At 39.8% G+C, this 14,949-nt stretch overlaps 2 protein-coding genes across 2 annotated transcripts in view; both read right to left on the reverse strand.

The window, feature by feature from the left end:
- Window positions 1–2,322: 2,322 nt before the first annotated feature.
- Window positions 2,323–3,340, reverse strand: gdf6b (growth differentiation factor 6b). The gene is made up of 2 exons (XM_062046234.1): window positions 3,211–3,340; window positions 2,323–3,155 (listed from the first exon to the last, which is right to left on the reverse strand). The coding sequence occupies exons 1-2, from the start codon at window positions 3,323–3,325 to the stop codon at window positions 2,323–2,325; spliced, it is 948 nt and encodes a 315-aa protein (XP_061902218.1). The 5' UTR covers window positions 3,326–3,340.
- A 2,006-nt stretch (window positions 3,341–5,346) lies between these two features.
- The window catches only part of pkhd1l1.1 (PKHD1 like 1, tandem duplicate 1), a 90,246-nt gene continuing 80,643 nt past the window's right edge, over window positions 5,347–14,949 (reverse strand). Inside the window, exons 68-75 of the mRNA XM_062047134.1 lie at window positions 13,987–14,151; window positions 13,763–13,920; window positions 13,563–13,698; window positions 13,164–13,502; window positions 12,947–13,098; window positions 8,195–8,341; window positions 5,960–6,113; window positions 5,347–5,891 (exon numbers count right to left, since the gene is read on the reverse strand). Of these exons, the coding sequence (XP_061903118.1) occupies window positions 5,668–5,891; window positions 5,960–6,113; window positions 8,195–8,341; window positions 12,947–13,098; window positions 13,164–13,502; window positions 13,563–13,698; window positions 13,763–13,920; window positions 13,987–14,151 (1,475 nt within the window). The 3' untranslated portion in view covers window positions 5,347–5,667. The remainder of the gene's footprint in view (window positions 5,892–5,959; window positions 6,114–8,194; window positions 8,342–12,946; window positions 13,099–13,163; window positions 13,503–13,562; window positions 13,699–13,762; window positions 13,921–13,986; window positions 14,152–14,949) is intronic.

Genomic DNA, 14,949 nt, shown 5'->3' on the forward strand with positions numbered 1-14,949 from the left:
GCTGCATGTGAATGAAAAAATGTTTAACAACATTAAAGCCATATTAACATCATTTTGACAGCACAATTGTAGCACAAATGTCACACAATTGTCTCACAAACATTTGGGACAAATTTGGAGGGATTTGGGGAAATGTACATGTGAATGATTACAAGTTTAACAACAGTAAAACTACAGTAGCACTTTTTTGACAGCAATATTGTGGCACAAATTTAGCACAAATGTTTGGTACAAATTTGAAGTGATTGTGAGGAATTTTGGACAATTTTGGGGGGCTGCATGTGAATGATAAAACATTTAACAACATTAAAGCCATATTAACATAATTTTGACAGCACAATTGTAGCACAAATGTCGCACAATTGTCGCACAAACATTTGGGACAAATTTGGAGGGATTTGGAGGGCTGTGTGGGGGCTGAATGTGAATGATTGCAGGTTTAACAACATTAAAACTATAATAGCACATTTTTTGACAGCAAAATGGTGGCACAAATGTAGCACAATTGTAACACAAATGTAGCACAAATGTTTGGTACACATTTGGAGAGATTTAGAGGAATTTTGGACAATTTTGGGGGGCTGCATGTGAATGATAAAACGTTTAACAACATTAAAACCATAATAACATAATTTTGACAGCACAATTGTAGCACAAATGTTGCACAATTGTCGCACAAACATTTGGGACAAATTTGGATATATTTGGGGAAGTGTACATGTGAATGATTACACGTTTAACAACATTAAAACTATAATAGCACATTTTTTGACAGCAACATTGTGGCACAAATGTTGCACAAATGTTTAGTACACATTTGGAGAGATTTTGAGGAATTTTGGACTATTTTGGGGGGCTGCATGTGAATGATAAAACGTTTAACAACATTAAAACCATAATAACATAATTTTGACAGCACAATTGTAGCACAAATGTTGCACAATTGTCGCACAAACATTTGAGACAAATTTGGAGATATTTGGGGAAGTGTACATGTGAATGATTACACGTTTAACAACATTAAAACTATAATAGCACATTTTTTGACAGCAACATTGTGGCACAAATGTTGCACAAATGTTTAGTACACATTTGGAGAGATTTTGAGGAATTTTGGACTATTTTGGGGGGCTGCATGTGAATGATAAAACGTTTAACAACATTAAAACCATAATAACATAATTTTGACAGCACAATTGTAGCACAAATGTTGCACAATTGTCGCACAAACATTTGGGACAAATTTGGAGATATTTGGGGAAGTGTACATGTGAATGATTACACGTTTAACAACATTAAAACTATAATAGCACATTTTTTGACAGCAACATTGTGGCATAAATGTTGCACAAATGTTTAGTACACATTTGGAGAGATTTTGAGGAATTTTGGACTATTTTGGGGGGCTGCATGTGAATGATAAAACGTTTAACAACATTAAAACCATAATAACATAATTTTGACAGCACAATTGTAGCACACATGTTGCACAATTGTCGCACAAACATTTGAGACAAATTTGGAGATATTTGGGGAAGTGTACATGTGAATGATTACACGTTTAACAACATTAAAACTATAATAGCACATTTTTGACAGCAACATTGTGGCACAAATGTTGCACAAATGTTTAGTACACATTTGGAGAGATTTTGAGGAATTTTGGACTATTTTGGGGGGCTGCATGTGAATGATAAAACGTTTAACAACATTAAAACCATAATAACATAATTTTGACAGCACAATTGTAGCACAAATGTTGCACAATTGTCGCACAAACATTTGGGACAAATTTGGAGATATTTGGGGAAGTGTACATGTGAATGATTACACGTTTAACAACATTAAAACTATAATAGCACATTTTTGACAACAAAATTGTGGCACAAATGTAGCACAATTCTAACACAAATGTAGCACAATTGTAACACAAATGTTTGGTACACATCTGGGGAGATTTTGAGGACTTTTGGACAACTTTGGGGGTCTGCATGTGAATGATAAAAAGTTTAACAACATTAAAGCTGTGTAAACATCATTTTGACGGCACAATTATAGGACAACTGTCGCACAAATGTAGCACAAAGGTTTGGGACAGGTCTGGAGAGACTTGGTCAAGGTGCGTGTGGGATTCAGACAACTTGGGGGTCTAAAAGCCATTTTGGAATTACTTAAAAACAACAACACAAACGTTTTCACGGCACAAAACAGCACAAACGGCTATTTGCCATGGCGGGCCAGATCTAGACGGGTGTGCAGTTTGCTCCTAAGCAGGACTGTTAGGGTGAGTTCTTTCTAGAAGATTCCAAGGCGACGTTGTCCCTACCTGCACCCGCACGCCTCCACCACCATGTCCTCGTACTGCTTGTAGACCACGTTGTTGCCGGCGTCGATGTACAGGATGCTGATGGGGCTGAGCCTGGCGGGCGCGCAGCAGCTGGGCGGCGTGTGCATGGGGTCCTTGGAGTTCATCAGGGTCTGGATGATGGCGTGGTTGGTGGGCTCCAGGTGGGAGCGCAGCGGGAAGTCGCACACGCCCTGGCAGTGGTGCGCCTGGAAGTCCAGCGGGGCGATGATCCAGTCGTCCCAGCCCAGCTGGCGGAAGTTGACGTGCAGCGGCTTCTTGCTGCACCGGGACTTGGACTTCCCGCCGGGCCTCTTCTTGTGGCGGCTCCTGGACGCCGTCCGCCTGCTGCGGCCGGGTTTGCTCCCTTTGGCTCTCAGCCTTTCGCTGAAGAGCGTCTTGGACCTGGTGAAGACCACCAGGATGGCCTTCTTCTGCCGGGGTCTGGCGTGCCTGTGCAGACCGAGGAGACGCAGGTCCAGCTCCTTCTCAGAGGTGTCCAGCAAAGCGGTGAGCTCCACACAGAAGACTCCTTCCGGACTCTGCGGCTGCCACTCCTTGAAGATCTCCCACACGTCCAGAATCTCCCACCTGGGCCGCCGACACCCCTGGAAGTCCAGGGTCTTGGAGCGGAGGGGTCGGCGATCCTGGCAGGAGACGAGCTGCAGCTCCACCGGTTCTGACGGTCCACAGTTCCCGGACACTTTGGTGTACATCCGCAGCTCGGCTCCCAGGACCTCCGCTTTCTGGGAGAGGGTGGAGACGTCGAAGATGTACCGTTGTCTTCTCAGAGGAGCCGGCGGGAGCTCGTCTGCAGGGAACAACAACGGTGAATCCACGTCCTGTAAGAGTTTTCGGACGCTTACCTTCTCCGTTGTCCACAAAACTGGCGATGGTGTTGGCGGCCCGGGAGGAGCGGAAGAAGCTGGCGTTGAGTCCCAGCTTCTCTGCCGTGGAGAAGGTCTTGTAGATGGACAGCATGTAGTCGTGAGGCTCCACGGACGCCCTCTTGTCCACCCAGACCTTCTTGAAGTACCCGGACCTGGTCTCCCTGGCCGCCTTGCCCCCTTTGGGCACCGGGAAAAGGGCGAGGGGGCAGACGTGGGGCGCCAGCAGCAGGGCCCCGCAGAGAGCCGCCATCAGAGAGACACCCATCCTCTGGTGGGGGAGGGCGGGAGACCCTCGGGTAGGGCCAACTCTTCAGCGGCTGCTCCACAGAGTGCACACGGATCAAGTTGGAAAAAACTAAATAGAGGCGGAGGGAGGGGTGTTGGGACACGCCCACTTTTGCAGCCGTAAATGTGATTGGTGGGGCCTGAAAAGACTTTTTGATTGATTGATTGAGACTTGTATTAGTAGATTGCACAGTACAGTACATATTCCCTACAATTGACCACTAAATGGTAACACCCCAATAAGTTGTTCAACTTCTTTAAGTCCACGTTAATCAATTCATGGCAGCACTTCCGTGTTATTAAGCCATGTCAACGATACAAAATGTGGATTATTTCCACCATCTTTGTTGTCAATCATGTTGTTGGTGTGACGTGTGACATTCCCACCCCAATAAACGCTTCTGATCATCCGTACGTGACGTGAATAACATCCTGTCATTTAGTTTATTATTTATTTCATCTTCTAAAGCAGTGTTCTACAACCTTTTCTGAGCCAAGGCACATTTTTTTCATTGACCAAATGCGGAGGCACACCACCAGCAGACATCATTAAAGAACGAAACTCAGTTGACAGTAAAAAGTGGTTGTCGCAATTGTTGGGTATGACTTTAAAGCATAACCAAGCATGCATCACTATAGCTCTTGTCTCAAAGTAGGTGTACTGTCACCACCTGTCACATCACACCCTGACTTATTTGGACTTTTTTGCTGTGTGTAGTGTTTTACTTCTTGTCTTGCGCTCCTATTTTGGTGGCTTTTTCTCTTTTTTTGGTATTTTCCTGTAGCAGTTTCATGTCTTCCTTTGAGCGATATTTCTACTTTGTTTTAGCAATCAAGAATATTTCAGTGGTTTTTATCCTTCTTTGTGGGGACATTGTTGATTGTCATGTCATGTTCGGGTGTACTTTGTCTTTGCTCCACAGTAAGTCTTTGCTGTCGTCCAGCATTCTGTTTTTGTTTACTTTGTAGCCAGTTCAGTTTTAGTTTTGTTCTGCATAGCCTTCCCTAAGCTTCAATGCCTTTTCTTAGGGGCACTCACCTTTTGTTTATTTTTGGTTTAAGCTTTAGACACCTTTTTACCTGCACACTGCCTCCCGCTGAGCAAACAACCTCAAAGTGCTACAGTGTATTTTTATTTTATTTTAATGATAATAAAAATAAATAAAAAAATAGAACAGCCTAAAAGCTGGAACTAGCACACATATATCTAAAAAAAAAAAGGCTTTTTCAAAAAGAAGAGTTTTACCTACTCAGTGGCCTAGTGGTTAGAGTGTCCGTAGGTTGTGAGTTCAAAACCCCGGTCGAGTCATACCAAAGACAATAAAAATGGGAGCCATTACCTCCCTGCTTGGCCAAAAAATTATTCCCGGGCGCGGCCACCGCTGCTGCTCACTGCTCCCCTCACCTCCCAGGGGGGGTGATCAAGGGCGATGGGTCAAATGCAGAGAGTAATTTCGCGTGCGACTTTAACTTTTAAGCTTTTTTTAAAAAGCATCCACAGTCTGTGGTGCCCTCAGGTGGTCAGGGAGAGCAGTGCATTATGAGTAATGGCAGTCAGCTTACTTTTTTTTACTCTTTCTTACTGCAACACATTTCGCTTTATTTTGCGATACATGTTTGCCACGTCGTTATTGTTTGACGTTTTTGGGACGATTAAGTAAACGATCCGAACGTCTGGAGTTTGTTTGCTGTTGTCGTTGTTGCCGCAGAGCAGGAGGAAGTGGAGGAGCGTCAAGCTTTACTAGGAAACTAAACTTAGCATCAACAACAACAAAACTTGTGAATTTGAACTCATTTTATTAATGACAAAAAAAAGTTAGCAGGGGATACATCATATTTAGAATCATTGACATCTAAGGGCAGAATTTGGCACGACCACCGGTTGCCTTGGAGCTCTGCCGCCCTCCAGTGGTCGGCGCAAAAACCGCACCTGGTGTCTTTCAGCACCATGGAGAGGAACCCCAGTCAAGACGCTGTTGTTGTTGATTTCCTATTCGTCCACACGGGGGCGCCATCCAACGGTGGCCAAAGCAAGCTGCACACTGAGAATGGATTCAAATCATCAAATCATTTATTTTAAAGATTAAAGGCAAGAAAAAGAGAGAAAATCACATTTTAGAAAATAATAATAATTGTTTAGTTCTTCATCTAGCAGACGGGGACGTCTTGGGAGCAGCAGGCCACGGCGTAGATGACGCTGACCAGGCACAGGCTGCCGGGCGTCGCCGTGGCGCCGGTGCTGAAGATGCTGCCGTCCGGCGTGGTCGACGTCGTGGTCGATGGCGTCGGCGGGGACGTCGTCTCCCTGACGGTGAAAGGCAGCGACCGGGCGCTCCAGTCGTTCAGCGTGAAGACCATGGTCAGGTTCTCGCCTGCAGGAGAGGAGGGGGTGCGGGTTACTTGAGGGGGCGGGGTCACTTCGGGCGAGATGTGTGTATACCGCCGCTGAGGACGGAGAGGTCGGTGAAGTTGGCCCAGCAGCCGCTGAACAAGATGGTGGCGTTTCCCTCCAGGCCGTCCACGCCCTCGCCGTCCGAGTCCTTCAGGCTGGCCGTGACCGTGAGGGTGGTCACGCCCACCGAGACGCAGTCGCCCTGGAGACGGCGGCAGAGGTCAGCTCCGGTCGCGGCTCATAGGCTAACACGGCTCGGCAAAACGCGCTCACTCCAAAAACGCTGGTTTTGTGAAAGGAGTCTGGTTTTGATTTTGGTATTTTTCAGTTTCAAAACAAATATAAAGTTTGGTCTCAGTCATGACATTTTTTAAAATAGGTCAAATATGATGTTTTAATTTCAGGTCTATCAAAATTGTTTATTTGCAAAATTAAACTATAAAAATAAAACAACTTGCAAATGTGTAAAGCAAAAAAAAATTATATAATTTTAAAGTTTTATGCACTTTTATTTCCTTTTTTTTTAAAAAAAACAAAACAAAACAAAAAACAACTTTCAACACTTAAGTCTCTAGTTTAACTTCAGATCTACCCGTTGATGATAAGTAAACATTTTATATGTTTTATTTAAAAAATGTTTAATCCCCTTTCACGGTCACTCTAAAAATGCTCATTTTGTGAATGGAGTCTGGTTTAAGTCGCTGCACACTGAACTATCAAAGCAGGCGGCGACCCTTTCGATTTTTTTCAGTTTCAAAACAAATATAAAGTTTGGTCTCGGTCATAAAAATGTTCAAAAACAGGTCAAATATTATTTTTCAACTTCAGGTTTTTTTCCCATTGTGAGCAACAAAAAGCACCACAAAATTAGACTATTAAAATATGTAAAGTAAAAAATATATTAATATAGAAATATAGGTTTTATGCACTTTTATTTACTTTTTTTTTTACTTTCAACACTTAAGTCTAGATCAACTTCAGATCTATCCGTCGATGATATGTTTTATTTTTTTTTTAATGTTATTTATTAAATTTAATCCCCTTTTTCGGTTACTCTAAAAATGCTCATTTTGTGAATGGAGTCTGGTTTAACTCGCTGCACACTGAACTATCAAAGCTTTTGATATTTTTCAGTTTCAAAACAAATATAAAGTTTGGTCTCAGTCATAAAAATGTTCAAAATAGGTCAAATATTATTTTTAAACTTCAGGTCCATCAAAATGTTGTTTTTTTTCCATTGTGAGCAACAAAAAGCACTGCAAAATTAGACTATAAAAATGTGTAAAGTAAAACTTTTTTTTTTTTTTTAAAGGTTTTATGCACTTTTATTTAATTATTTTTAAAGTTTCAACACTTAAGTCTCCAGATCCACTTCAGATCTATCCGTCAATGATAAGTTTTATTATTTTTTTATGTTGTTTTTATTTTTTTTATCCCCTTTCACGGTCACTCTAAAAATGCTAATTTTGTAAATGGAGTCTGGTTTAAGTCGCTGCACACTGAACTATCAAAGCAGGCGTCGGCCATCTTTATATTTTTCAAAACAAATACAATATAAAGTTTGGTCTCAGTCATAAAAATTTAAAAAAATAGGTCAAATATTATTTTTTAACTTCAGGTCTATTAGAAAAATGTTTTTTTCAATTGTGATCAACAAAAAGCACGGCAAAATTACACTATAAAAATGTGTAAAGTAAAACTTTTTTTTTTTTTTTTAAAGGTTTTATGCACTTTTATTTCATTATTTTTAAACTTTCAACACTTAAGTCTCAAGATCAACTTCAGATCAATCCGTCAATGATAAGTTTTATTGTTTTTTTTAATGTTGTATTTATTTTTTTCATCCCATTTCAATCTTCTTCCGCGTATCCAAGTTGGGGTCGCGGGGGCAGCAGCCTAAGCAGACACCTCAAAGAAAACTTTGGGTTTTTTTTGTGGCAAACCCACAAAGAAAAATATTTCAAAGTGGAATATTTGATGCCAAGTAATTGGAACCTTGAATAGGTTAATAATTGATTTTAATCCATTATTATTTTTTGAGCAATGAGAGCTTTAAAACATTTTTTTTTTAAAATTGTATAGGGTTTGTTTTGTTTTATAAACTGTATTATATTACAAATTGTACAAAAAAACATAGAGGGACAAACGGTAGAAACATAATAGATGGAGCTACTCATTTTTTAAAACATTTTTGTGTCATATTTTGGAGGAAATGTCTAGAATGTCCAATAAGTAGCCACAGCGCCACCTGCGTGGTAATAACAAAGGCCTGAGCTTCCTCACCTGCTCATCCAGCGCCATGAGACTGGGCTGCTGGTGCAGAGGACCCACGTACCCGCCCGCTACAGGCTCCACCACCAGCAGCAGGTTCTCCACGCTGGACACGAAGCTCACCTCGGGCTCCTCCCTGGTCACCTCCTCTGTCGCCACCTGGAGTTCAATGGAGAGAATTGTTCTTTAAGCCACTGCAGTGATAATGATACTTGTAAGAAACATACTTTATTTGTCGCCATGGAGACGTGCTCGCTATGTTTTAAAGCACCGCTTGCAGAGAGTTTGGAGCGCCACCTTCCGTCTCCACACTGTTTCCGCTTGTAAGTGCTCGGTGTGTGTGTTGACTCACATCATATTACCAGCAATGTCACCGAGGCGCACCATAAGGTGCACAAAATAAAATAAGTGTTTTTCAAAGGCAGTTCAGTACTTTTTTAATTCATTAGTACTGCAGTACTTTATTCGTATACCAGCATAGTGTAAATATATATATATATATATATATATATATATATATATATATATATATATATATATATATATATATATATATACATATATGTACATACATACATAAATATATTTATACATAAATACACTTACATATATACATATATACATACATATATACATGTATACTCATAAACATACATATACAATAATACACATATACATATATACAAACATACATATATTTATATATACATATACACATAGGTATATACATACACATTTATAAATACATATACACATATATATACATACATATATATACATAAATACATATATACATATATACACTTACATATATACTTATATATATATATATATACACATACACATATACATGTATACTCATAAACATATATATACAATAATACAAATATACATATATACAAACATACATATATATGTATATTTATATATACATATATATAAACATATATACATATATATATACACATACGTATGTACATAAATATACACATATATACATACATATATACATACATATATACATTCATATACACATACATATACAGATATATACATATACATATACACATATATACATACATATACACTTATACATATGTGTCTGTGGGCGGCGTGGCTCGGTTGGTAGTGCAGCCGTGCCAGCAACTTGAGGGTTCCAGGTTCGATCTCCACTTCTGCCATCCTAGTCACTGCCGTTGTGCCCTTGGGCAAGACACTTTACCCACCTGCTCCCAGTGCCACCCACACTGCTTTAAATGGAACTTATAGATGGAGATCACAGGTTTCACTATGTAACACGCTTTAAGTCTCTAGAGAAAAGTGCTATATAAATATAATTCACTTCACTTCATATATACATACATATATACACATACTGTATATACATACGTATGCATATACATATTTCAACATACATACAGTATATACACACATACATATATACATATATATATATACATATTTCAACATACATACATATATACACACATACATATATACATATGTATATACATACGTATGCATATACATATTTCAACATACATACAGTATATACACACATACATATATACATATATATACATATTTCAACATACATACATATATACATATGTATATACATACGTATGCATATACATATTTCAACATACATACAGTATATACACACATACATATATACATATATATATATATATATACATATTTCAACATACATACAGTATATACACACATACATATATACATATATATATATATATACATATTTCAACATACATACATATATACACACATACATATATACATATGTATATACATACGTATGCATATACATATTTCAACATACATACAGTATATACACACATACATATATACATATATATATATACATATTTCAACATACATACATATATACACACATACATATATACATATGTATATACATACGTATGCATATACATATTTCAACATACATACAGTATATACACACATACATATATACATATATATATACATATTTCAACATACATACATATATACACACATACATATATACATATGTATATACCGTATATTACCAAATAGACGCCCTTGTGCAAATAGACGCCCTTGTCCTAATACTCGCCCGGGGTCTGAGCCCATTTTGTGAATTAACAGCCTCTTCCTAATAAACGCCTATGTCCAAATAGCCGCCCATGGGCTGTTATTTGCATAATTTAGATTAAAATCATATTGATTTAATTTTCATTAAACCCAATTTATAAGCTAAAAGGAAAAGCAAAGGTGCAATAATTCTGGTCATTACGGTAACAGCAGACGTCACGTGGGGATTCTGGGTAATCAACATATTGCAATGGGTCACCGCATATAGCGTAACACACAACAAACCCACGAGGAAAAGTTTCAACATGGCAAGCAACAGTAGCAGTGAGTTGAATGAACAGGATACCGCTACACCACAACTGATGGACGGGAATACTTTAAGGGGGAAGAAGAACAGAAAGTTTGACTTAAAGTTCAAGCTAGCGGTTGTGAAGTATGCGTAGCAGAATTCTGGTTTGGCAGCGGCCAGGCAGTTTAACGTTGACCCAAAACGTGTACGAGAATGGAAACAAAAAAAGGGAGAACTACTATCTCAGTCGGCAATCGATGGAAAACGCCCCCCCCAGGATGGAGGTAGGAAGAAAGTGAGCGACGAGCTTCATGCTAATTTGTGTCAGTGGATACATCATGTTCGTGGACTGAACCACCGTGTGTCCCGCAAAATGATCAGCATTAAGGCAAAGGAGTTGTATGTCACCGCGAGTGACACGAGAGTGTTGTTTGGTGCAACAAGTGGCTGGCTTAATCGTGTGTGTGTGTGTCCGTGTTGCAAACAGTAGCCATAGCTGGATGTTGCTTTCTGGTATCCTACAAGGTGTGTGGGCTGACGGTGGCAGCTGATGGGAGTAAGGACCAGCTCATTTACTGCTTCAAGGAGGGACAGCCATGTCAGGCAGGCAGAGAGATGCTGTTGAGGGCTAGACAGCAGGCTGCTGCTGTGGTTCAGGAAGAGGAGGAGAGTGATGAGGAACAGCAGTTCCTCAATGAACTTGTGATTGAAAAGGAGGATGATGATGAGGGGGGTGAGGGAGAGGAGGAGGAGGAGGATGATGAGTGGGGTTGAGTTGCATTTGGGGTTGCGTTTGCTGCAGTACTATTGTTTTGATGGTTTTATAGAGTACTTGGTACCATAATTGTATTTTTCTTGTATGCTTCTTTATTTAAAACTTGGAGTACTGTAGCCTTTATTTTATTTAAGTGACAGTATTATTGTTCTGTTTTGATGGTGTGTTTTTTAATACTTGAGTACTTGGTACCATAATTGTATTTTTCCCAGTAGGCTGCTTTATTTAAAAAGTGTATTTATTTTTAGTATTGGTATTCTATTTGACAATTGTTGCAGTACTGCCATGTTGAGGCCTTGTTGATCTCTTGTCTTTTGATAGTCTTGTTTTTTTGTTTGTATGTTTACAATAGCTTTTACATTTAAAATTGTTTGTATGAAAAAAAAATACTGGACAGTAACCATTGTAACCAAATAATGGCCTGGTGCAGGCTGGTGCAAAAATAAATAAAAGCCTTGTGCAAATAACCGCCCATGTCCTAATAGCCGCCCGGGGTCTGACCCCATTTTGTGAAATAAACGCCCGGGCTACTATTTGGTAATATACGGTACATATTTCAACATACATACATATATACATATATACATATGTATATACATATTTCAACATACATACATATATACACACATACATATATACATATGTATGTACATATTTCAACATACATATATACACATATATACATATTTCAACATACATATATACACATATATACATATGTATATACATATTTCAACATACATATATACACATATATACATATGTATATACATATTTCAACATACATATATACACATATATACATATGTATATACATATTTCAACATACATATATACACATATATACATATGTATATACATATTTCAACATACATATATACACATATATACATATGTATATACATATTTCAACATACATATATACACACATACATATATACATATGTATATACATATTTCAACATACATATATACACATATATACATATGTATATACATATTTCAACATACATATATACACATATATACATATGTATATACATATTTCAACATACATATATACACACATACATATATACATATGTATATACATATTTCAACATACATATATACACATATATACATATGTATATACATATTTCAACATACATATATACACACATACATATATACATATGTATATACATATTTCAACATACATATATACACATATATACATATGTATATACATATTTCAACATACATATATACACATATATACATATGTATATACATATTTCAACATACATATATACACACATACATATATACATATGTATATACATATTTCAACATACATATATACACATATATACATATGTATATACATATTTCAACATACATATATACACATATATACATATGTATATACATATTTCAACATACATATATACACATATATATACATATTTCAACATACATATATACACATATATATACATATTTCAACATACATATATACACATATATACTGTATATACACATATAGAAATGTACCTAAAAGGACAAAAGGTCCCCAAAGGGTTTGGTTTTTGGACCCTGAAGCGAGATGCAGACTTACGTCCTTCCAATGGGGGTCAGAGGAAGGAGGCGGGGGCGCCACCACACCCACCGAGGACACGTTGAAGCCAATGGACTGACTGAGGTTGCCCGAGACCACCGCCTGACCCAGATCATCCGCGATGTTCCGCAACAACTGGAAGTCCTCCTCGTCTGAGAAGACACAGGAAGGATTAGGAGTCGTCGTCCAACCCGGACCCAAAACCATCTCCGCTCACCCTCGGTGCTGTTGGTGACCTGCCGGACCGGAGGCTTCCTGATCTCCACCTCCACCTTCAAACCCGTGCTTCTCCTCCTGCGCCGCGAGTCCTCCCGGATGATGTTGGTGACCCGGATCATGTGCGAGGGGACTCGGAGGAACACGGCCAGATTCTGGACCAGGTTGTCGCCGAAGAACTCGTCCTCGGTCATGGCGGGCAGCTCGAAGGCGATGAAGAGGACTGGGGAGGTTCGGATCTCCACCGGATCGGATCCTCTCACCAGAACCTTCAACATCTTGGAGGTCGGGTGGAAGAAGTTGGCGCCCATGGTGGCGTTCAGCGCCGGGACGTATTGACCTGGAGTCAAAAGACGGAGGCTTTAAGAAACGTCTCCTGGTCCAGGAAGCGAGTCAGCACCTTCATAGGTGGGCTTGCTGAGGGTGTAGTCGCTGTTGTCCGAGTTCCACTTGGCGTTGGTGGGCGCCACCAGCTGGTCGTCCACGTACACGTCCAACCTCTGCGGCTTGGAGTAGAAGACAGACACCAGGACGCTCTGCGGGGAAAGCCAAGGAACTCAGACTCAAGCTTCGGAAACACGAGCGTGGAAACCCTCTGACCTCGGACGGCTCGGCGCTGAGCATCAAGAGGCGGAGCTTCTGAGGACTGACGCTGCTGAAGAAGACGTCAAAGGCGTGGTCGGTGGCCACGATGCTGTGGAAGAGGGACACCCTCAGCTGGCAGGTGTACCCCGAACACCAGCCGTGGTCCTGCGGGCCTGGACACGCAGAACGGGGTCAGACCAAGCTGGCTTAGACTGGTTTGTGTCAAGACCAGGTCCTACCGTTGATGAGGTCCACATAGCCGTCGCCCAGCACCGCCACTGGGGACAGACGTCTGGTCTCGGTGTCGGCATCCAGACTCTCGATGGCCAGCATCCTGTAGTTCAGTCCGAAACATTTGTAGGACTGCCAGGCACTCACGTAGGTGCAGTTCTCCCGGATCACACCTGACAACCACAAAGCCCGAGTAACATTCCTCATGTGATTTATGTTGTATTGCGTCTCTCCCTGCATTGACCTGTTCTCCCAGCAGGCACAAGACATTCAAACAACGTTGAGGACTTCCTGGATTAGGTTCTGACGTTGAGCCACACAAATGCAACGTTGAAACAACACGCTTTTTGACGACGTTTAATCAATGTTGGGTTCTGATGTTGATTTGACATTGAATTTTGGTCATTTCCCAACAAATATTGTACAAACCCCGTTTCCATATGAGTTGGGAAATTGTGCTAGATGTAAATATAAACGGAATACAATGATTTGCAAATCCTTTTCGACCCATATGCAGTTGAATATGCTACAAAGACAACATATTTGATGTTCAAACTGATAAACATCTTTTTTTTTGCAAATAATCATTAACTTTAGAATTTGATGCCAGCAACACGTGACAAAGAAGTTGGGAAAGGTGGCAATAAACACTGATAAAGTTGAGGAATGCTCATCAAACACTTATTTGGAACATCCCACAGGTGAACAGGCTAATTGGGAACAGGTGGGTGCCATGATTGGGTATAAAAGTAGATTCCATGGAATGCTCAGTCTTTCACAAACAAGGACGGGGCGAGGGTCACCACTTTGTCAACAAATGCCTGAGCAAATTGTTGAACAGTTTAAGAACAACATTTCTCAAGCAGCTATTGCAAGGAATTTAGGGATTTCAACATCTACGCTCCGTAATATCATCAAAGGGTTCAGAGAATCTGGAGAAATCACTGCACGTAAGCAGCTAAGCCCCGTGG

Source organism: Entelurus aequoreus, linkage group LG05 (assembly GCF_033978785.1).
Source record: "Entelurus aequoreus isolate RoL-2023_Sb linkage group LG05, RoL_Eaeq_v1.1, whole genome shotgun sequence".
Lineage (NCBI taxonomy): Eukaryota > Metazoa > Chordata > Actinopteri > Syngnathiformes > Syngnathidae > Entelurus > Entelurus aequoreus.